This window comes from Barbus barbus (assembly GCF_936440315.1).
Source record: "Barbus barbus genome assembly, chromosome: 27".
Taxonomy (NCBI): domain Eukaryota; kingdom Metazoa; phylum Chordata; class Actinopteri; order Cypriniformes; family Cyprinidae; genus Barbus; species Barbus barbus.
The window spans coordinates 21,724,754-21,747,551 of NC_136755.1; the positions used below are offsets into that span (position 1 = coordinate 21,724,754).

Below are 22,798 nucleotides of genomic sequence, written 5' to 3' on the forward strand. Positions count from 1 at the left end.
AAAAATACTTCTTGCTATAAATTAATGTTCAGCGATATCTTCAAAACATTTGAGAATTTTGCTGTTTTCGCACTTTTTTTCTCTATATAGTGTTAATATGTCAACTAAACAGGCCTACCCTAAATTTTATGTTAGCATGGAAATGTTTAAGTAACCCTGCACTAACCCAAGCTTAAACCTCCTCACAAGAAACATATAACATAGACTATAAAATAAATATAAGGCTACATTGTCTGAAACTTTACAAATAAAAAAATAGCCTTATGTATTTTGTCATATCTGTTCTTGTTTTGCTCATATTTGTTCAGGCCGAAGCAGTAGGCGGCGCTGAGTGTTTCCGAACACACTGTGGACACGTCATGCTAGCGGAAGTCAAATCATCTGCGCGTGCGCTCAACTGTCTTCGTAATTTTGGGTTCGAACCAGCGGACGAAGGTAAAGTGACTGCTAAATATATTCTTTTTTTTACTAAATATGCTGCGAATGGCACATTACAGCATGTTTTGCATTTATTCTGTACGTTATACGCAAGCAGTCGACGTCTGTATAATAATCCAGGGCCATTGTGAAGTAATTTACATTTAAGCCATGCCACATTTTTGATATATAATAGATTTATTGATAGACTAAACTCAATTAATGATTTTACAGTAGTGCATAAAAACATTTATTTGTGCTCTGTACAATAATTTTGATGAAATTAAGTAGATTGTTGTGGGTTTGTGTTGTACACGTAAGCATAATTAGTGTAGTTTTAAAACAAGTAAATCTGAATTTTAAAAGGTGTTTTAGGTTTGTTTATTATATTATAGTTTCCTAAAAATAGTATTATAGTTTGTTTAATCATTAAATATGCAATTTCCCTCCACAGATGAGGCTGCTCTGTGTATTTGCTCTGGTTGCTGTGGTGGGTCTGGTGGCAGGAGAAGAAGGGGCTCGTCTGTTAGCCTCCAAGTCCCTGCTGAACCGATATGCTGTAGAGGGACGAGACCTTACCCTGCAGTACAACATCTACAACGTGGGCACCAGGTATTGTCCTCTCTGTCTCAGAAGTTCAGCACATCACTGTTTAACAGATGGTGGGCTTTGGGTTAAGTTGGAAACATGCAAATACAGTATTAGTGGTATTGGAATCTGTTTTATTTAGAATGTATTTTATTTTTTTCTAGTGCTGCCCTGGAGGTTGAGCTGTCCGATGACTCGTTCCCCCCTGAAGATTTCGGCATTGTCTCAGGAATGCTCAATGTCAAATGGGATCGTATTGCTCCGTATCCTCCTCAATAAGCAATCGCTGTTCTGTGTACTGTACCTTTTTGTTGATAGAGAGGGAGATTTTTAATGTTTTTTTTTTCCCCCAGTGAGTTTTCATATTGACTTGATGTTCTAATAATAAATATATGTATGCTGTTTTTTTGTTTGTTTTTTTACTTTAAGTGCATTCTGAGTACTTTACACACTTTTAGTAATCCCATTAAGCCTTCAATCAATCTCTTCTGTCTGTTACTGATAGCACCTAATATCATCAGTACTGTATCAAACTCTCAGGATGGGTTGCTTTATTTATTTTTGTTCTTTAGTAGATTGTTCCTTAACTCATCCTCTCCACAGTGCCAGTAATGTTTCTCACACAGTGGTTCTCCGGCCTCTAAAAGCTGGATACTTCAACTTCACCTCTGCTTCTGTTAGTTACCTGGCCCAGGAGGGTGGACAGGTTGTGGTGAGTGGAGTCCCATGCTACCTTTCATATACACCGTCAGCATAAGAAAATGTTGTTGTTGATGTTTTTTACTATGGCTAAATTAGCTATGATATATTATGATATATTAATATATTAATGCAAAAAATCAACATTTGGCTTAATGTTTTATTATTACAGTCCATGTAAATGTAGTACTGGCTGTTAGCTAAGACTTTTCTCACATTGCTCAGGTTGGTTACACAAGTGCTCCGGGTCAGGGAGGCATCCTCGCCCAGAGAGAGTTTGACAGACGCTTTTCTCCACATTACGTAAGTGTTTTAATATAGAAAATTGTGTATAATGGTCTGTGCTGTTATATTGAAATTAGGACCTGTAAGTGATTAAATTGTAATTAATTACATGATGTGATTAATTAAATCTAATTAATTGCACATCAAACTTGGCTGAGAAATTACTCCCAAAAGATATTTTAAAGTCATTGTTGTGTAAAGCATCAAACAGACATTACAAAAAGTAGCTTTTGCAATAAATATTTTGTTTGATAAAATGTTTTACATATAGTAAATGATGAGACAATTGTCATTTTTGGGTAGGTGAACTATACCTTTAATTATTAATTTTATTATTACTATGGAAATATTCAATTATTTCTTCAATGAAGTGATCCTCTAGATCAGTGCTTCCCAAACATGTCCTGGAGGACTTCCTGCCCTGCACATTTTGTATGTCTCCCTAATCAGACAGTCTCTACTAACGAGTTGATGAGTGGAATCAGATGTGTTCGATAAGGGAGACATACAAAAGGTGCAGGGCAGGGGGGCCTCCAGGACAGGTTTGGGAAGCACTGCTCTAGATAATAAACTAAAACTGCCAGTAGGTGGTGGTAAATGTCTTAATGATTAAGTAAAGTTATTTATTCATTCATTCGATTCGTTCAAATGGCTGATTCATTCAGGAGTGAAGTAAATTGTTCTTTATGAATGGTTCATTGAATCATTAGGCTTGTTCGACTTGAAGCGGGTCATCACCATCGGACCGATCGGTATGTGATATCAAAGTACTGCAAGAGCTATAGAGAGCCGACAGCTCCTTATGCTTTTGAATTGCCCTAACGGTACTTTGATGTCCTACACCGATCGATCTGATGATGATGATCTGCTTCAAAGCCAACGCACCAATGGTTCAACGCGCCAAATGATTCACCCAATTCGTTCAAAACGTGCATTAAGAAATGAAATTCCCCTATGTGTTGCTCGGAGACTAACAATTCTGCTTTGTCTTTATATTTTCTTTGGCAAAATTGAGCAAAACAGACAACATTGTGTCCAAAGTAACACAATATTAACTTCTTTCTTACTGAACTGTTGTATAAGATCAGTATCACATTTGCACTTAGCCTATTGCTTCGTGATATTGCTTGATTATATGCAGGGGTGTAAAAAGTACTCAAATTTTACTCAAGTGAAAGTAAAGATACTCAGTGAAAATTTTACTCAATTAAAAGTACAAGTACCTGGCCAAAAACATACTTGAGTAAAAGTAAAAAAGTACAACTTTAAATTGTACTCAAGTATTAAAAAAGTAGAAGTACATTTTATTTCTGACAGACATACAGAAGTTTGGTTAAAGGGAGAAAACGAAACAAAATGCAATGGCACAGGTCATACGCATATCTAGTGCAGCAATAACAATTAAAATGCAGCACAGCGGAACACACACACAGAAAATTGCAGGGGAAAAGATTAAAAGGAAACTCCATCCTTTCCACCCTCATCTCATATACATGCATACACACACACACACACACACAGGTTTTTCAACTCAAATTTATTTGTATAACGCTTTTCACGATGCAAAGCAGCTTTACAGATCATTTAAGTTTCTCCATTATATTTTGGAGTAGGTCATTGGTGGTACAGTAAAAATTATGCAGTTAAAGTATGTATATATATACACACACACACACACACACACGTGTATATATATATATATAAATATGAATGAGACTTTCATTTATCAGATGAACACAAACTAAGATCTAAATTATCTAAACTAAATCATCTTTCTTCGTATAACAAGTATGGAACATGCAAAAATGACACTTCAAAAAGTACACAAAGTGAATGACTAACTCATACAACACCTGTTAATGAAACAGTGTATTTTTAAGTGAAACGATATGCGATAAGAAAATTACAAATACTAATATTTTTCACTTTATGACCGTCGTGTTCACTTTGTGTGGTTTCTGAAGTGGTCCTGTCCCCTTGCAAAAAAGATCTTTGCTTGTGTTCTCAGCAAATATTTCTACATAATTATTTGTGACTAATTATATGAATTAATGAGTAAATCATGTAATTATTAAGATTAAAAAAATATTCATTGAGAGTCCAAATTCCTACTTAATGCGTCATATAATATTATTAATACAACTTATCCACTACCTACTAAGAACATGACTAAACATGAATTACGATTAAGTAAACATACAATGTTCATTTAAACACTTTTTTGGAGATTTGTAACATTTAATAAAAAAATAATTCCCACAAAAATATTAATTATTTACATTTTTATCACTAATTTTATTTGCACTCAGTCTTGTGCATTCAGCCAATATATTACACCGCTAATGGCTCTATCAAAACAAAAAGAATAATGAATAAACTTTTCGGGGGAGAAACGCAACTTTGCTACCACAACATGCTACCTCAGATTTGATGGTGAACTTTTGAACCCAGACATTTAACTGATGAAAGTCATAACTGAAGTAGAACTATGTGTGTGCTTGATGCGTGAAAACAATGATCATTGGTTCTCACGTCAAGCACACATGTTTGAGCTTCTGTTTCCGATATTTATTGTGCATAAGATAAAATAAAAAGTAATGTGCTTTTTAAGTTGAAATAAAATTGTAAGTAGTAAAAAGTACTTTTTTTTTTTTTTTTTTTTTTTTTTAAGTACAAGTAGTCAGTTTAAATTGTACTTGAATAAAGTAAAAATCCCCCAAAATAATACTTAAGTACAGTAATCAAGTAAAATTACTCAAGTATTTTACACCTCTGATTATATGATGTAAATATGAGACAAACTCAAACATCTTGAATTTTAGGGATATTCTAACTATGTTCTCTAGGCTCCATCACATAGTGAGTTGTTGTCCTGCCTCATATTTGTCATCAATCAACTGTATGAAATGTCAGATGACCCACATATAGGTCTGGGGCTTTAAATGTGTTAATTTTAACTTGTTATTTTTCACCGTAATTAATTAATCAATCTAATTAACGCGTTAAATTACCAGCCCTAATTGAAATCTAATCTCTGTTTTTCTAAAAGCTGGACTGGGCAGCTTTTGGTGTCATGACCCTTCCCTCCATTGGCATTCCTCTGCTCCTGTGGTACTCCAGCAAAAGGAAGTATGACTCACCGAAGAGCAAAAAGAACTGAGTTATCTAATACAAGACAAAAACAGATTAGGGATCATGCATGGGGGGGGGTGTTAAGTGAATTATGGTGGAGTTGAGAGTGTTGTTTTTGAATAAATTAATTACCCATATTGGGGTAAATGGTCAATGATTTAATCTGTTTTTAAGTGATGTTGGTCTTCATCAGAAAATTAGTTTGAGGTATAAGCATCAAATAGGAGGTTCACCATCTGCTTTTGATATTTAAAGTGGCCATTCCATGGTGGCTTCAGGTGCACCATCTTGTTTTTTTGTAATGATTCTCAAATGCTACACAGAACTGTACAGCTCTTCATGATCAATGTGGGGCTTGTTCGTGGAAATAAAAGAGGGTTTTACAGAGATGCTCTCATGGTCACTCACTGAAATGCTATCATCTGTGTGTCTGCTTTCTTGTTCTGTGTTCTTCTCATGCAGTGATTAGTGCATTCTTAGTCTTTCATGGTAATATCATCAGCTAAATAATTCAAGCTAGTTATATTATGGTCTATCAAACCTCACTTGAAGCTATCATCAATCTTTAGGTAATTAAAAATAAATAGGGAGGAGGGCTGCAATTCACTGAAACAAAATCTGTTTTTGGTAATCCTAATAATATATTTGATTAAAAATTATGAAATTACTGTGCAATTATAACTTTGAATGAGTGACTTCTATGAAAAAAAAACTGTATATTCAGATACAACATGCCTACGACCTCCATGGGGAGATCACAATTAACAAGCCTTATAAATGTATATACAGCTTATAAGCAATGTAATGTTTTGGTACACGTGTCATCTTAATAGCACTATGCTGTTTTTTAATCTCGTTATACAGAGTGTTTACAAAGGAAACACTCTTTTGGTGAATTCTGAGGTCTGTACAATTGTGAGGTCAGTGTTTGTGATTTGGTGGGGGCAAACATGCTTTAGAGCTGGTTGGTCTTTCAGGAATCTGCTCATAAATGGAGCTGGAGGAAGCATTCAGATATGGCTGCTCTGAATGATGAAAACCAGACTGTTGAGTCATCAGTGGGGACACACCAAAATTCTGAGGGGAAAATCATCAAATTTAGCAGTTTTATAACAGATTGTACACTATATACTACAAAGAATATTACTCATAAAATATTCTCATGGATATTTACCTGCCCAGCGAGCTCTGGTCGCAAAGGACCATGAGCAGATCTTGGGGGAGGTCTAAGAGGAAGACTAGGCCCGGGTCTTGGTGTAGCAAAGCCTTCTTGGGCACCTTTGATGTTCACCTCTGAATACAGATGATTCTTTGGAAGGTTCACTGAAGAAAAGGTGTACCAAATAAGCATTTTCATGTTTTTTATTATGTGTTATTTTAGTCACTCTATTTAATGCATGGTTCTTTTGAAACCATTTCAAGTCATTCTTGTATTTGAACTCCAAGACAGGAAATGTTCAAAACTAGTTTTTCCTGAGCAAGTTTTGATGCTTGTTTTCCTCGTTTCTCACCTTCATCCCCTGCCGCCTGCCTCTTCCACCCCATGGCATAGCAGTCAATCTCTTCTGGACGACTGCGTGTGTGTGGGGTTTCTTCATAAGTGTGCATGGGCTCCAGTTTCCAATATTTTGGGTCTGGTGCTGTTATGTCAAAGTTTGGGATGGATGGAGGGGTAAAGGCTGCTGTCGCTCCCTGGAGGTCAGGGTGGGCACTGAAGTTAGGGGTATTTTCTGATACTGCTCTGGGGGGTTTGTTAACTCGAGCATACTGGACATCCACTGGAGAAACTTGATCCCCTGTTAGATAAAGATTTGAGGGTCTTTCAGCAACCTCAGAACTGCCATTCTAGAGGGAGGAAAAGGGTAAGGTGTCCTGTTACTGTATAATATTATCACTTTGACATTAAACACTTAAAGTCATGATTAAACTCTTCCTCTCTTTACCCTTAGGAAAATTAACCTTGGTGTTATTATGGTAAAGCTGTAGTTTTTTCTTTGTTTGCGCCACATTAGCATTTGTATAACCACAGTTTTACTACAAATACCATGGTTAAACTATGGTTAGTGTAGCAAAACAATGGTTAATTTGTGGTTACCATGGTTTATCTGTAGTAACCATGGTTTTTGGTTATAGGCTATTTGTAGTAAAATCATACCAGCATCTCCACCAGTTCTGGGAACCACGGCTGATTGGGCCATTTCGGGGCCATTTCGGTGCCACTAACAGAACAGATTCCTTTTCTTCTCTGATTTTGCAAAGCACGCGAGGCAGAAGTTTGGGCGTGGCCATTTGTAAATTCTATGGGTCTGGCGATCCGGTCTCATCCACGTTCAGCTATTTTTAGCTGTACACAGAGGTGGGTAGTAACGAGTTACATTTACTTCGTTACATTTACTTGAGTACATTTTTTGAGTAACTAATACTTTTAGAGTATATTTAAAATTGGGTACTTTTACTCAAGTAAATTTTTAGTGAAAAAACGGTACTTTTACTTAGTTACTGTGGGCGACGCTCCTCTCGTTACTTTATCTTAATGCAATACGTAATAATAAAGACAAAAATGCTTCAATTTATTCCAAACGCGCCGTCTACCTTTCTCTGGGCAACGAGCGATGTCCATTCGCGAATGATTCATTCTTTTGAGTCAATTCTGTTCGAAGGCTCCATCAAACCAGTTGGCAAACCAGTGAATCGGTTTGAATGATTTGTTCAGTTCCCTGCGGCAAGCGCTGAGTCGCTGAAGCGGTTCTCTCTCAGATAACAGAAAGTTTATGAACATTAAGAGCGATGAAGACGTGGCTTTGGATCTACAGTCAGTTGAAAGCAAATCTGCAAAGGCTATGGTTTGCTAGCTGTGAAGATCTTTATTAGATGAACACCGCGTGTGCTGTCGGTTCCACAGGTATAGATTCGTTTACAGTACACAAACCACTATGACATTACCATTTTTTAGTAAATGTACCTTATACATTAAATACAATCTAGAATTTATTCATTAAATAAACTGTCACAGAGTATGAAATGAACACCCGCCAAACCCGCGTTAGTTCCAGTAGGAATGCCTTTGCTTAGACACTATTAATATTGATATTTTCACAATATTTACGCTTGCAGAAATAAAAGCTACATTTGTTTACATTTTGCGGAACAGACGGAAGAAGATCTACATACAAAATAAATAATAATTAATTAATATACTTTAAAATATAATTTAATTCAGTGATGCACATCTGAATTTTTATCAGCTGTTACTCCAGTTTTCAGAGTCATATGATCCTTCAGCAATCATTCTAATATATTGACTTATTATCAGTGTTGTTGAAAAAAACAGCATACACCCTCATCTCAGTATATGTCAGGGGTTTCAAGCAGAGAAGTTATGACACAGCACCACCTATTGGTCATAAAGACTTTTACATTTTTCACATAAAGACTAATTTTTCACACTCCTTCACATAAGCACAGTTTAGCACAACTTATTATTTATTTATATATTTATTACCTTTTAAGTGACACACCACCTCTACTCTCAACTTTATAAAACTTGCTGTCTTTTTGGACCCTGGGACATTTAAGATGAGACCAGCCTTCTAAGTCAGAATTTTTATAAGGTTAAAGTTATCCAAGAACAGCTAATGATGATGCACGCATGCTGGAAATAAAGTTTCCTTTCATCACTCCCTTCGCCAAGTGCATTCCATACAGCTAAATTATGACACACAGGTGTCCTGCTCCCTCCAAAGTCCCAACTTCGAAGCTTTTACATAGCATAGGGCATAGGGATGCTCACTTCACTTCTGAACTGGACATTGTAAAATATTCCTTTTTGTTTTTTTACTAGTTTGAAGTGGAAATGGGCTAGGATGTCAGATAAATTTAGGTTTTATAACTCAACATCAACTCCCTGCACTGTTCTAGAGTCTAGATGATTGGCACCGCAGTGACATCTGGGGCATGTACCATGAAGCTGGTTTAGCTGGCTAGCCAGGTAAGTTTCAGTTTAGTTTGCACCAATCCTGGGTTTTAGATACCATGAAAGTGGCTTGGCTTTTAGCTGCGTTCATTGCCATAGTAACTTACACTCCATGCTATCATGCAGGTTATGTTTGAGTTAGAGATCTCAAACTGAAATTGGACCAATCAGATGTGAGCAAAGTGGCACATGTCTGACACAAAAAGTCACTCCCCCAGTTTATCAGGCTCCAAATTAAAGGTCACAAGTACTAAAAAAAAATTGTCTAGTTTTAATGATGATTACTTAGAGTTATTTTATATGATTTATAATTATATGATTTATAGTATTTTTAAAGCAATTTTAGTTTAAAAGTTATTATAAATCATTTATTTTAAATGAATTTTAATATATTCAGATCGTATGTAAAATAAATAAGTTGTAGAATCATATGTATAAAGATAATGATTTAAAAATGACTACATTTGACCCTATGTTCGAGTCTCTATCGCTGTATATTTCCAACAATATAAACTAATTTAACAAGTTTCACTTGTGACTGCACTGATAAAGCAAGATAATTTGTTTTATTTGTCCTCTTTCATGAACAAGTAATTTTTTCATTGTAAATGCATTTAAATTAATCATATTCTTCAATCTCAAAGTCCTTTAGCAAAACCTTAACCAAGGCTCGTGATTGGATGTTTGCCAGTGATGTCACATATTCATGTGCATGCACTCCACAAACTCAGGATCAAAGCCTGAGTTGACTTAGAGAGTTGATGATCAGCATCATGGTACCAATAAAGCTGGATTGGAGTGGTTTGGTTTTGTCAACTCCAAACTAATCCTGTAAATCTGAATTTGTTCATCTATGGTACAGGCGCCTAGTGTCTCAGTGAAACATCACAATATTATTATTTGTTCTAAAGTTTATCTAGTTGTTCAGTTTTCATATGGAAACATAAAAGGCCTACTTTTGACTGGATTCAGTACTGACACTGTATCCTATGTGGGGACATGATGAAGAAACAAGCGACAACCCTATCTACTGCACATAGGCCTAAACCTGTTTTGTCTTTTTGCTGTCTTTAAATGATTGCCACACAGTCCCACAATATTTACAGAATTTACATTTAGTACACTGATGAAAGCAAACCTATAGGTCCCCTGAGTCACTTTAACAAATAGTGTAGGAAACATTTTATGTATAGTTGGACTGCTGAAAAAAAAGGTCAAATCAATCAATGTCTTCATTGACAGGATGTCTGTCAACAATGGATCCTCCAGACAACTTGTTAAAATAATAGCACTGCTATTCATTTACTGATAATAGCCTAAATAATATGTGCTTTACATATTTGTTAGCTAGCCTGTTTGTCAGCTATTAATAACAAAGATTAAATTAGTTTATATGACAGGATTAACATTATATTTACAACAGTAAGCTGTAAACAGTTAACGTTCTCCACATTTAATTTAATTTAACTTCCCACTAAATTGGAGAGAAAAGAAGTAGCACCCTGATCTGCCAGTCGCAGGTCTTTCAAGGTGACCTTTATTCGTGTTCGTAGTTCTGGACCAAATCCCTCTCCAAAGCGCAATGAATGTGCACGGATCCACACTTTAAAAATCGACCTAAAATAGAACATCTCTTTTCAACATATTATGCTTATGACACACTTATTCTAATCTCACATACCATTTAGGATGGATAGTATGAACATTGGGACGCAATGCCAAAGTCACGTGATTTCAGTAAACGAGGCTTCTTTACGAGGACTGGAATTGAGAACCGCTGCATTACGTCAACTGTTTCGAAGCATTTCGAAACTTCTATGGTTTGCCGCTGGAGGGCGATCTCTTTGAACCCACGAATCATGTGCGTTCATTGAGAATATGTGCGGAGCAGATCGATCAAATTCTGACTTGAAGCAGTGCATGCCGAAATTTTGTCCGACTTGAGACGGCGCCGACGCTACGTGACTGTCACGTGTGGCATCAAAGTTTTTTTACATTATGCTTTAAATTACAAAGCCAGGGGGACAAAGGAGAGAGAAAAAAGGAAAAAAATAAAAAATAAATTACAATCACAGACATGCAAAGACGTTTACATCATTCAAAGATTTTGAAGACAGAGCACAAGTGGACAGTTTTAATTGCCTTTCAGGTTTATTCTAACCTTTTCAGTTCCAATAATGACCACAAATCTGTTTTTAGAACAGTAAAAGCTAGAGGTATGCATTCCCGCGGCTCTCCCATGGGAACATATTTATTTATTTATTTATTTTTTCTCTCCGACACTTTTCCTACTGTGTTAACAACAAAAGGTTATACGAATTTAGTATTTTGACAAAACGAATAAAAATAGCTAATAGGCTATTTTTGTACAACCTACATTTGTTTTTCTCTCTGCTACACATTTTCCTATTGTGTTGTAAACACTCAAAGTCTATTGATAGTTTTCACGTGACGTCACACCCTTATAGGATGCCCACCTGGTGGGCAAAACGAAGCTTTGCTTCACTGACCACCAGCTATTTTTATGCAGATTGCATCTAGTAATAATGTAGTAAAACACAGATATTAAAAGGCAAGATTCAGTAAACACCTTATCGATGATGTATATTTTGTACAGGCAAGAAGATGAAGCCAGAATATAAACACAATGTGCGAAGTTTCACATTAAATGGCTTCCCGTATAAAACTATTAGAAGGAAAACACTGAACCATTAAAGTGGTCATTGGATGCAAAATTCACTTTTCAAGTTGTTTGAACATAAATGTGTGTTGGAAGTGTGTGTACACATCCATCCTATAATGATAACAATTCACCCAGTGTTTTTTTTTTTTAAATCCCTATTTTAAAATCCCCTTTCTCAAATCAGGCTGTTCTGAGGTTCCTGTCAGAATGACGTAGTTCTGTACAGACCGCTCCCTCGATAGTTGATTGACAAGGCCGTCTTACCTTAGACCTGGCTTGAGTGAGCTGAGAGCTGTCCGATGTCTCAAGATGTCTCCAATTAAGCAATTGAAGTGTTTAGTTGTTCAATGTAATAATCAATATAGCAGTCATCATTTACTCCTGACATCTGAACCGATGAAGATGCAGAGGATTAACGTTACTTTCGCTTTGAAGTGAATGCGCCGATCCTGATCAGCCTAAATGCATCTATGTTCTCGCGAATCATTCGTGATGCAGCTTTATCTACAGAAGAAGTGAGTATAAGGGTTTTTATGAATCTTTGAAAATCGTCTTTCCTAATAATGTGCTGGTTAGCCAGATTCGCGGCTGAAGTTTAGTATGCTCCATAGATATATATACTGTACCTAGATGCCTCATTATCGACTGTTTCTATGGGCTGTGAGACATAAGCCATCCGCCATTTTTGGAACGGTCTGTGAATCTTTGAGCACATTGACTGTGTGCGTCTACAACAGCAAGTTATACGCCTATATATCTTTGAATATTCATTGATTATTATGGTGAATGCGAGATGGGTGACACGTCAACGTATCTGGAACGGTCGAAAAGGGAATCTACACATATCTATGGTCTGCTCGTCGCTCCACAGAAGAGAGGGGCGGAGTCAGCAGAGCTCACTAGCATTTAAAGCAACATTGATCGTTATAAATACATGTTTAATACTGCAAAATATACTCGATTCACTGCCCTTGCCGTCCAGAATAAAAGAGAACATCCCGATCGAGTGAAGGGATTTGTGGAAACTGTGGTTCCTAATTACTGTAATCCAACATTTGCCTCGCATTTCAGGATGAAAAGACAAACATTACAGGTGAAGGGTAATCCACTTCTTACCTCAAGACTGTGTTATGATCTATTATGAACTTATTATTTTTATTGTGAGTATTAGGCTTATCATTATTGCTGATCACTGTTGTTGTGCTTTGATATTGTAATATTTGCCATTAAATAATCAAAGGAGCATAGAAAAGTTTATGAAAGTGTCACTCCACAATACAATAGCAAAATACATAAATATCATATGTATAGTATTTTTATTTTACATTAATCACATGGACCCATTGTGTGAGCTGTCTCTTTAATACCAGTGGTTTGTATACATGTTACTGCTGATTGGGCTGACATTTTTGACACAAACAAGAGAAAGCGTATCTCAAACCCCGTTGCTCACCATTGCACACCGTTTCCAGGAAACATGTCGTTCAACCAGGAAACGCAGCAAAACATTGGGCACCGGTCTGAGCTTGAACGTGCCCCTGATTGCCTAATCCTAACCCCTCCCCCACACTTAACCCTAACCAGAATTGGGACACCAGGCTCATCTGCTTATATGTATGTAAACTATACATTAATAATATGGTGAATACTGAATTTGATCTTTTAATATTACCGTTTTAAATATATTATGGCACTTTAAGTGTTTTTGCAACGTTTTGTCGCACTGTTTATGATTGAAATATTGCCGGTGCTTAATATGGATTGCAAAAGGCCAAAACTTGCATTTTGTTCAGGAATACAGAAACAGAAATTTTGTTCAATGAAAAATTGACACGTTTATGCAGCAGTTCTATGGATGTTTTGCCCTCCAAGTCTTCGAGCCTGTCACGTGACTGAAAGGTAAACCCTTTGATGGGATTAGGGCATAGGGATGAGCCCTTCCGAATGAAACGCAGGGTAAGGCTACAGGCAGGTGAGGTTTTTTTCAGGGTTGGAGCTAAACTCTGCAGGACATCGGCACTCCAGGACTAGTCTCAGCCTCAGAAGTCACGCCCACAGAACGTTGGCTAAACATTTGATGCATATGGCACACTTTTCTGGAAACACTTCAGGAATGTCGAAGTCGTCATCTGACTGGTTGAATTAAACCGGATTTCTGGGAGACGTGTTGCGTTTATTTTCAGTCCGCCGAGAAACAAAGATGCTGTGGCGCCAAACCCCCCCACGAAAGAAGAAAGCTGTCGTGTTTACAAATGTGACGACGAACGCTTATCAGGGTACTCTGGATTTTCAAAAGTATGTGAAATATTTAAAGTTTGCGGCATAGTCTTTAAAATACATCCGAGAGTTTCACACACCGGTTTGTTATTGTGGCAACATTTCCACGCCCCGAAACGTGACGCTAAACGAAACAAACTATGATTGGTTGTTTGACACGTCAAATAGCCTCATGGGCGGGCCTTGGCCAATGAAAGCAGGTATCTATTCCAGACCTTCTTCAGCCGTCAGTCTGAAGGTCTGGCTACTCAAGACTACTCCAGGGCCAACGTTGCCTACCCCTGCTCTATAGCGTGAAGATAAACATGACGGATTGTGTGCGGCTCACTCAGGGTGGGGTCTCAGCTAATACGGCAGCGTCCGTCAACAGTCGTGGGTGGGGCTTGTAAAATACTAACCAAAAGAGGATTCTCAACAAAGAACCCACCTTGATGATATTCTTATCCACAGATATGACTTACAAAATGTCTATGGGATTTTTAATGTTTTATTATCCCTCAAAGTGTAATATAAGGAATGTGGGAGGAAAAAGATGAGCTTTTGCTTTTTGCTCTCAGTGCTTGTAATCTACTCACTTCTAGCCCAGGAGGCGCTGTTTCAGTTCCACACTTGCATTCTGGCAGCGAGTGGGTCTTTTTTAGTGGCTTTCTCACGGCTGCATACTGCACAGGCTCTTCTGTAGCAGAAGTGGTCTTATTGGAGGGGTTTGTGGGTAGTGAATTCAGAACAGCTGGACCGATGGCCATGTGCAGTTTTGTCTGCTCCCGATCTATTGCATTTCCATTTCTCTCTTCTTCCTCATATTTCACCCTCCACCTATTCATTTCCTCAAAACCCCCATCAGGCTAGATAGCAAGAAAGAATTACAGGATATGAAGTGAGATGACAGGAAAATCAAATGTAAAATCATCTTTAATATTTCCTCTTCTGTATTAAAAATCACAAAGATTTGCTTGGGAAAAATGTCCACGTACCTGCTTACAAGGTACAGTCAACATCTCATTAAAAGGCCCCACAGGATTATGGGTGTAGTAGCTGATTAGGTCGTCCAGGCTTCTGTGACGGCTGGGTTCTCCAGCAATTAGATATACACTACCAGATGATCCATATTGCTCCTCTTCAATTATGAAATGACGACACCGGTCTTCTCCTCTGGGGTTTTAATTAATTTGTTATTTAGTGAGTGAGTGAGATGTTGCAAATACGTACAATGACACCACAATGTAGTTGAACACAATGCATAGCAAGTGGCATTCCATTAGGAAACAAAATATCTTACTTCTGTAACACACTATTTTACTGGTATACTAGTATTTCGAAATCAACACTGTTCAAGCTAAATTTTTTATGTTTAGGTATTAAAATGATAAAATAATAGGTATGGCTCAGTGCACAAGATGGCGCCAGTGAGCTTCGGCGATGCGAGTATGTGCATACAAATATTAAAATATGTTGTGAAAATGATGATGGAACAAACTGATGTAATAAGTAATTTGTACATTTCCATAATTGGTAAGGGAAAAATACATTGTGTAGCTGTGTGTATATAATATATAATTTTTTCCTCTCACCCTGAATTTTTCCCACCACCATGTCCCTTAAGGGGCTCCATAGTGTGCAGATGCCTTGATTTGATATTTTTAGGTTTTCAGTCAGTCACATTTTTTCGTGACTCTTCCTGCAGTTTACATCGGTATGCCAGTAGGTGGCGAGCAAGTCTGTCTTTATGAGTGAGTTGTTTAAAGGGGTCACATGATGCTTTTTTAAAGATCAGTATTTTGTGTTTTTGTTGTAACAGAATATGTTGACATGCTTTAATGTTCAAAAACCACATTATTTTTCAAATACTGTACATTATTGTAGGTCCTCAATGCCCCGACTCTCTCAAACGCTTCGTTTTCTACAAAGTGCCTCCTTCCGACAAGCGCAGTCTGCTCTGATTGACCAACTGGCACAGTGCATTGTGATTGGTCAAACACCGCAAGCACTCGTCGGAAATGTAACACCCCTTTCCATAATCGCAAGCTTCATCTTTCAAAATAAATATAAAGACAGTTCCCAGCAGGCACCAAACGTCTATGTAACATCAGGTTGATGTTGGACACGACGTCGGACAGACGTTGCATTTTGGTTGAAAATGAAAATCGGGCTGATGTCAATATTTGACGTCAATTTGAGGTTGATTTTGGTTACACAAGCTAAAAACAACAAAACCTCAACGTCAGCTGAAGTCGATATTGGACATCAATTTAACATTGACATTAGATGTTGAATTTACATTGAATTTTGGTCACCTGATGTCGCAACCGAAATTAAACCAAATATCGATGTCTTATGACGTTGTGTGCCTGCTGGGTTAATAATGTCCTTAGTTTTACCATCAGTTCGAGCCCGAGAGGGGTACAGAGTCGCCTGATAGACACAGTGATGAAGCTCGTATGTGTTTGCACAAAAGCCACGATTAAGACAGCTGACCCCACTGTGATGTGACCCTGTCTCTCTCTCTCTCTCTCATGCACACACAACGCGAAATATTCCGCATTTGAACAGCCAATAGCAAATACTTAAACTTACTTACAGTCACTGATTCAGAAGCACCAGATTGTCATAGCAAAGTCAGAATTACCTCCTCTCCTAGGTTCACAAAACGGCCATCCATAAAATGCGTTGCTGTTCTATTGTTAGTAATCTTAATGATTCCTAATTGCATCTACTTTCGGAAGACCAAATAAAGTGCTTTTGCTTTCACCTAGAAACACACAGACATCACTCCCTGTCATGGCTGCATCACGCCTTCTTTCTTTGCGTGAACATTTGGGTGGCATTACGCAAATATTTCCACATCGTGACGTAGACATATGAATAATTGGATGAAACGCATTTGTCCATGTTTCACTACGTCTCGAATCCCGCTCGCCGAAAGCGCTCGAGAAACAGTATCTCTTCCGCGGCTCGTTATGCTTTCTACTCGTTTTTTTTTTTTTTAAGTGAGAACAAGTGACTGTATGACATTCACGTTACATGATTTGGCTGATTTTTACCTAGAGAGCGTGACAGCGCACCACATTAAAAGAAATGATCATTCATGTTTTCATAACCGCTGGCCAAAATCAAAAACGAAAGATGTTGGGGGCCCTATGCAGCTTGCATATTCTGCGTATAGGGAGGATCGGCTCTGCTGGTGACCCATAATTTGTGCTCTGCAATTAACCCATCCAAGTGCACACACACAGCAGTGAACACACACCTGGAGCGGTGGGCAGCCATTTATGCTTCGGCACCCAGGGAGCAGTTGGGGGCACCTCAGTCGTGGTATTGAGGGTGTACATTTACTCCCCCCACCCACAATCCCTGCCGGCCCGAGACTCAAACCTGCAACCTTTGGATTACAAATCCGACTCTCTAACCATTAGGGCACGACTTCCCCAGAATATAGTGTGCATAGATTGTGCATAGATTGTTATCTATTCACAATCATTTTGTAACACTCCAACGAGAAAGGAAAACTTGAAATCGCATCATATATCCCCTTTAAATAATTTCCTCAACTGATTTGTTTAAACATTGATTCGTTCAGTAACAAAAGAAGTGACTGTTTTATTAGTGAGTAATTGAATCATTCACACAACCAGTTTGTTCATAATCTTGATACATTGAGGAACAAAACACCATTAATGTAAACAGTCAATTTTACTTAATACCTCATTGTTTATTGAGCAGTTTTTTAATCCAACACAATCACATTCTTAAGGCCTGTTTATTCCAAGGTCTAAAACTAAAACAATTTTTAATAATCATTCTAATAGAATGAGAATAAGGTAGTCCAACTATAACAGCAATGAGGAATTATAATTATATATGTACTTTCAGAACAATGTTTCCCGCTGATGAACGATACAAACTTTGACAGCCAATCAGAATCCAGTTTAAATGGCTCAAGCTTTTAAAATGGCAGGCATCAAAACTGCAGCATAGACTTATTATAAACAGAACTAGGGCTGTCAACGTTAACGCATGCGGTTAATCTAAAACTTTTAACGCGTTAATATTTTTTTAACGCAAATTAATCGTTTGATTATGTTTGACCCCAACTTCTTGCCGTCATCGCAGCGCAGAAGGTAATCTATCATTGCCTGCGTCCCAATGTACACACTATCCATCCTAAACTCTATGTGAAGTCATTTCCAATACTATTTAGGGCAGATAGGGTGGATAGTATGCACATTGGGACGCAGGGATTGTGTGATTATGAGGCGCCGGGCTAGACAAAAGTGAAGCGAACGCGGAGAGAGAGAGCAAGTGTGTCCGAGAGAGAGAGAGAGAGAGAGAGAGAGAGAGAGATATGTATACTCATATGTTATAAGGGTACAGTGAATCAGTGTTGCAAGGGTCGTGATTTTCCCGCACAGTTGTGCTATTTTGAATTACAGTCGCGGGAAAAATTACAGAGCCGTGGGTTGCGTTTTTTTTGGGCTAATTTTATAGTGTACTGCGGCCGCCCAAAGTGTATAGCCTATATACATTTGATCGCAAAAGGGTAAATGTATACTGGGATTGAAGCGATATGGCTTGGAAAACGTTTTATTGTCAGTATAAAGGCTGATAATGGCTGAATAAAAACAAAAGAATAATAAGGATTATGTTTCATACATGGCGGAGATGTGAAAGGTTCTGTTTCCTTAAATTAGTTTGTCATGCATTTCTTTATTTAAACACATTTACAGGTAAATCCTAATATTTTAAATGTGCGATTAATCGTGATTAAGCACAGTCCATGACTGTTAATAACGCGATTACATTTTTTAATCGATTGACAGCACTAAACAGAACATTAGCTATTGTGAATTAATGTGGATGCTAATCATTCTAGTTCAGTTTTAGTGTGAAGAATGGTTTTTCATGTTCAAATAAAGTACCTGTAAGACAGCACAAAGCCGATCTTTGACTCGCTGAGCCTCAGCAGGAAACAGCCTTGTGGCATATCCTGTAGCAGCTGTTCCGCTTCCCTGAGAGAGTGAGAAAGACAGGTTGTGTGAAAATGTAAACCGAATGGTATATGTATTTGACACTGTTTCACATCTGTTTTTGTGCAGCTTTGCTTGTGCACCTGTTTTTCTGTTATTTTTTTGGAAGAATATTTAGATGTGGCTGTAACCTGCGTGTAGCGAAACCATGGAGCCAGCGGGGAAGAGGCTGTCCGGGCCTGTGCAGTCGAGGCAGCTGCATTCTTTCAAACCACAGCAGAGTGTGGGCACGCAGAGATGGAGCCACAGCGACCAGGAGCGTCACGGGACTCAAAACCAGAGCAGGATCCATTCGCTTCACTGTCATCTTTAACAGAGAGAGTCTTAGTAGGATGTCATTTAGATGTAATTTAAATACAATTTAAAAAACATTTTTTAATTATTTAAAAAGTATTTGATATGAGCCTTTGCAATGCATTACAATGTTAAATGTTTTTACTTACTAGTGCTGTGAAAATAGTTTCAATCTTATGATGAACATAAACATGGAATTAATAATTTGTAGATAGTGAAAAAGTGCTCTACAAAAATTCAAATCAGCTTGACGTAATTTTGAAAATGACTTTCTCATGGATTATTTGAGAATGCTTTAAAATATTGTACATAATAAATTTGGCCTAAAAATGAAAAGCGTTGTCAGTTTTGACCTTGTTGTTGGTCGACTGACCAACCTGCTATTTCTTTGCTTCAAAAGGCTCTTTAGAGAACAGCTGAAACACTGATAGAAGTGTTTTTGTTTTGAAGAAATTTTAGCATATGCACATTTTGCCTTTGAGGACATTAGAAGTTTTTTTTTTCAAATATATATATATATATTACTTGACAGATTCACCTCATTTTCCTTCTGCTGGCCCTGGTTTAATTGCTCTGTCTCTTGTTGTGCTGTGGGACGACACTTTATGCTCCGCCGGGGTTTTACAGGAGGTTTCTTGGTTGTGGGATGGTTTTCTGGAGCTACAGATGGACGGGGCTTTGGTCTTGGGTAATGGGCAGGAAGAGCGCTCAATCGCTCTTCTCTCTGCTGAGATTCAGCATCTGTACAGAAATAAAAGAAATTCTAAATTTGATCAGACAATATTGAAAAACTCATCAACAGTAAATGAAAGATGGATGTGAACAAAATTTAATTTGTTAATATAATTCTCTTAATAGTCCCTTAACCTACGATCTGACTGTTAACTGCCTTTTGAATGTATTTATCCTTAAATACATACGGATATTTAATATTAACTTAGATGTTAGTATCTAAATATAAATATAGATGTCAGTGTGCAAAATTTAGAAGTTGAGATACAGTTAGAATCACACCAGTGCAGTCAGGCTCAAAATAACCCTGAACGGAAATGTTACGTTCTCTACAAGCACGCCAGCAACACAGAACATCCTAGATATCAAACAATCAACAAAACAATAATGTTACAAATATTAAAGGCTCTGTGTAACATTAATGCTGTTGAAAGATTATGGTATAGCCATGCAATCAGAATCAGTTCACTATAAGTATTCTAGTATATAAATACAGTAAATTATCATGAAGATGTGTAATGTTATTTTATACCACACAAAGTCTAGTCAATTTCTGATTTTTAAACTAACTCTCAATTCTATATTAATGCTAGATAGCCTATAATCTATTTTAACACATTAAAACAAAATAAGATCAGCTTGAGCACCATATAGCTTCATTCTGGCACTAAACCTAAAAAATATATTTACCTTCACAAAATGATTAATTAAATAAGTATAACCTTGTCAAAATAACAGCTATATCTGACATTCTAATACATACAGACATTTTAAGATTTTAAAAGAAAGTATTTCCAGTCGTCAGTGTACCGTCAGAAGAAACAAGTAAAAACAACTTCTGAAAACCATCAGGTTGTGTTTTGCTATTTTTTTGTAAAAAGACACTGCTGATTTCTATCTAGAAAAAAAAAATGATATAAGTTGAGAAATAGCTGACCTTTAATCTTTCGGTAGTCAAAGTCCATTGTCAAGTGCAGGATGCAAAATGTTACCTCTTCCTATCTGTTCTTGAGTGTTTCTGTTTAAATGCATGTGTGAGTGTGAGAGAAAGAGAGCGGAAAAGGTCACAGGCAAAGAACTGATAGTGAACTGTTACTGATTGTGTGCAGATTTCATTTTCACATTTCTTGTGAAATATTCAACTGATGTACTAAAGCTCAAATAAACAACCTGACAAATTGCTTTCGAAAAGTTTCCGTGCACTGGAGAGAAAAAATTGTGTAGAAACCAAATTGCATCAGAAATTGCCAGTAAATTTCACAAAGAAACAGAAAGTAACTCATTTAATTAAATGCGAGATTTTGGAGAAAAACTGAAATGTTATTTCCTTTTAAAACCTACTCCAATAATTACTTTAAAAAGTTTTTTTTTTTTTTACAGTGTGCCACAATTTCTGTTTTTTAAACAATTAAAATACGAGTACATAATTATGACATTCTTTAAAACAAAGGCTTGTTGAAAAGATATGTACTAACATAGCTTGCAAAATTGATATGTAAAAGTGGAGGTCGTCTTAAATTGATTGACTTTTTAATCATAATGTCATGTTACTGCAGTTTTATTGGGTTTCTGTAGATTTGTTTTGGGTTTTTGAATGCCTGTCTATAAAACAAAACTCGTGTTGTTTAAAACTGTCTGTAGAATGTCTCCCTCTTCAACACAAATTGTGAACATGTACATTTGTATCTGTGTATCCTGTATATGTGCATGTTCTTTTTTTATCTTTGTTTATGTTTGAGCACAGTGAGTGTGTTGTTAGGGTGAGACAGAGAGAGAGAGAGTGAGAACATGCGTGTGTGTGTGTGTGTGTGTGTGTGTGTGTGTGAGAGAGAGAGAGAGAGAGAGAGAGAGAGACAGAGAGAGAGAGAAGAGACAGTTGCGTCATGTGACTTGCTCACCACACAGGATGAGAAAGAACAACCACAATGAAGGTGAGGAAAAAAGAAAGAGATGACAAAAGAAGTGTACAAACAGTAAGCAGATTACTCTGCCCAGTTCCCACAAGCTGCTCTTTAAAAAGCCACATTCCTTTACAGTGTTTTGGTATACATGATGAGATTTCTTCTTTGTCTTTTCTTTCTTTCTTTTTTCTGTTTTTCATTTAGGCCTATATTATTTTATTTTCATGTTTTATTTTAAGGTTATTTTTTTATTATATATCTTCATTTCAAAATCATTCTCAAAGTAATTCTTATTTAACAACATTTTTACTTTTGTGTCCATTGTTGTAATTGTATTTAATTTATTTTTATACTCTTTCCAAATATTGACTAGCTGACAAGTTACAGGACACATCCACTAGATGGCGCAAGCACATTAACAGTGAGAATGAAATTCAGAGTGAGACAGGAATGAAAATTACGTTGCACTCGACAATAGCCACTAACAATAGTCATGCAAAAGTCATGCATACCAAATTATATATAACGGTTTTATTAAACGTGATTTTCATGCACATTATTGCATCCTTACAATCTGATTCAAAACTTATGTTTCAAAAATGTGTTGGTTAAATAAGAGCAGCTGTCCAGCCATTAGATCTGAGCTGAGTCCACTTTAATTCTTGCCTGCAATATTTCAATCATCTTAACTAATTCTCTAATAATTGTCCGACTTGTTACTCATACATAAATGCACAAATAAGACTAATGGATCAATTTAACTTTTATGGAGCTGCAGAGAGTTACCTATGAT

The 22,798-nt window shown here is 37.0% G+C and overlaps 2 protein-coding genes across 2 annotated transcripts; one reads left to right on the forward strand and one right to left on the reverse strand.

Moving 5' to 3' along the window:
• The first annotated feature begins 339 nt into the window (after positions 1–339).
• On the forward strand, positions 340–5,508 carry ssr2 (signal sequence receptor, beta). Its single transcript, XM_079381066.1, has 6 exons — positions 340–435; positions 872–1,029; positions 1,170–1,268; positions 1,609–1,717; positions 1,930–2,007; positions 5,039–5,508. The coding sequence occupies exons 2-6, from the start codon at positions 872–874 to the stop codon at positions 5,147–5,149; spliced, it is 555 nt and encodes a 184-aa protein (XP_079237192.1). The 5' UTR covers positions 340–435; the 3' UTR covers positions 5,150–5,508.
• On the reverse strand, positions 4,658–21,140 carry LOC306847231 (uncharacterized protein). The gene is made up of 9 exons (XM_079381065.1): positions 21,042–21,140; positions 19,911–20,113; positions 19,210–19,385; positions 18,971–19,060; positions 15,029–15,206; positions 14,630–14,899; positions 6,633–6,966; positions 6,296–6,444; positions 4,658–6,198 (listed from the first exon to the last, which is right to left on the reverse strand). The coding sequence occupies exons 1-9, from the start codon at positions 21,067–21,069 to the stop codon at positions 6,043–6,045; spliced, it is 1,584 nt and encodes a 527-aa protein (XP_079237191.1). The 5' UTR covers positions 21,070–21,140; the 3' UTR covers positions 4,658–6,042.
• Positions 21,141–22,798: the final 1,658 nt, after the last annotated feature.

What these genes read in the sequence shown, in the direction of transcription:
- LOC306847231 (XM_079381065.1), bottom strand. Translation starts at nt 21,069, where the DNA reads ATGGACTTTGACTACCGAAAGATTAAAG. An exon ending in CATGGTTTCGCTACACGCAG is followed by an intron (nt 19,061 to 19,209) that starts GTTACAGCCACA and finishes TCACTCTCTCAG; the next exon opens with GGAAGCGGAACAGCTGCTAC. An exon ending in GGCTTTGTGCTGTCTTACAG is followed by an intron (nt 15,207 to 18,970) that starts GTACTTTATTTG and finishes TTAAAACCCCAG; the next exon opens with AGGAGAAGACCGGTGTCGTC.
- ssr2 (XM_079381066.1), top strand. Translation starts at nt 872, where the DNA reads ATGAGGCTGCTCTGTGTATTTGCTCTGGTTGCTGTGGTGGGTCTGGTG. An exon ending in AAATGGGATCGTATTGCTCC is followed by an intron (nt 1,269 to 1,608) that starts GTATCCTCCTCA and finishes TCCTCTCCACAG; the next exon opens with TGCCAGTAATGTTTCTCACA. An exon ending in AGGAGGGTGGACAGGTTGTG is followed by an intron (nt 1,718 to 1,929) that starts GTGAGTGGAGTC and finishes CACATTGCTCAG; the next exon opens with GTTGGTTACACAAGTGCTCC.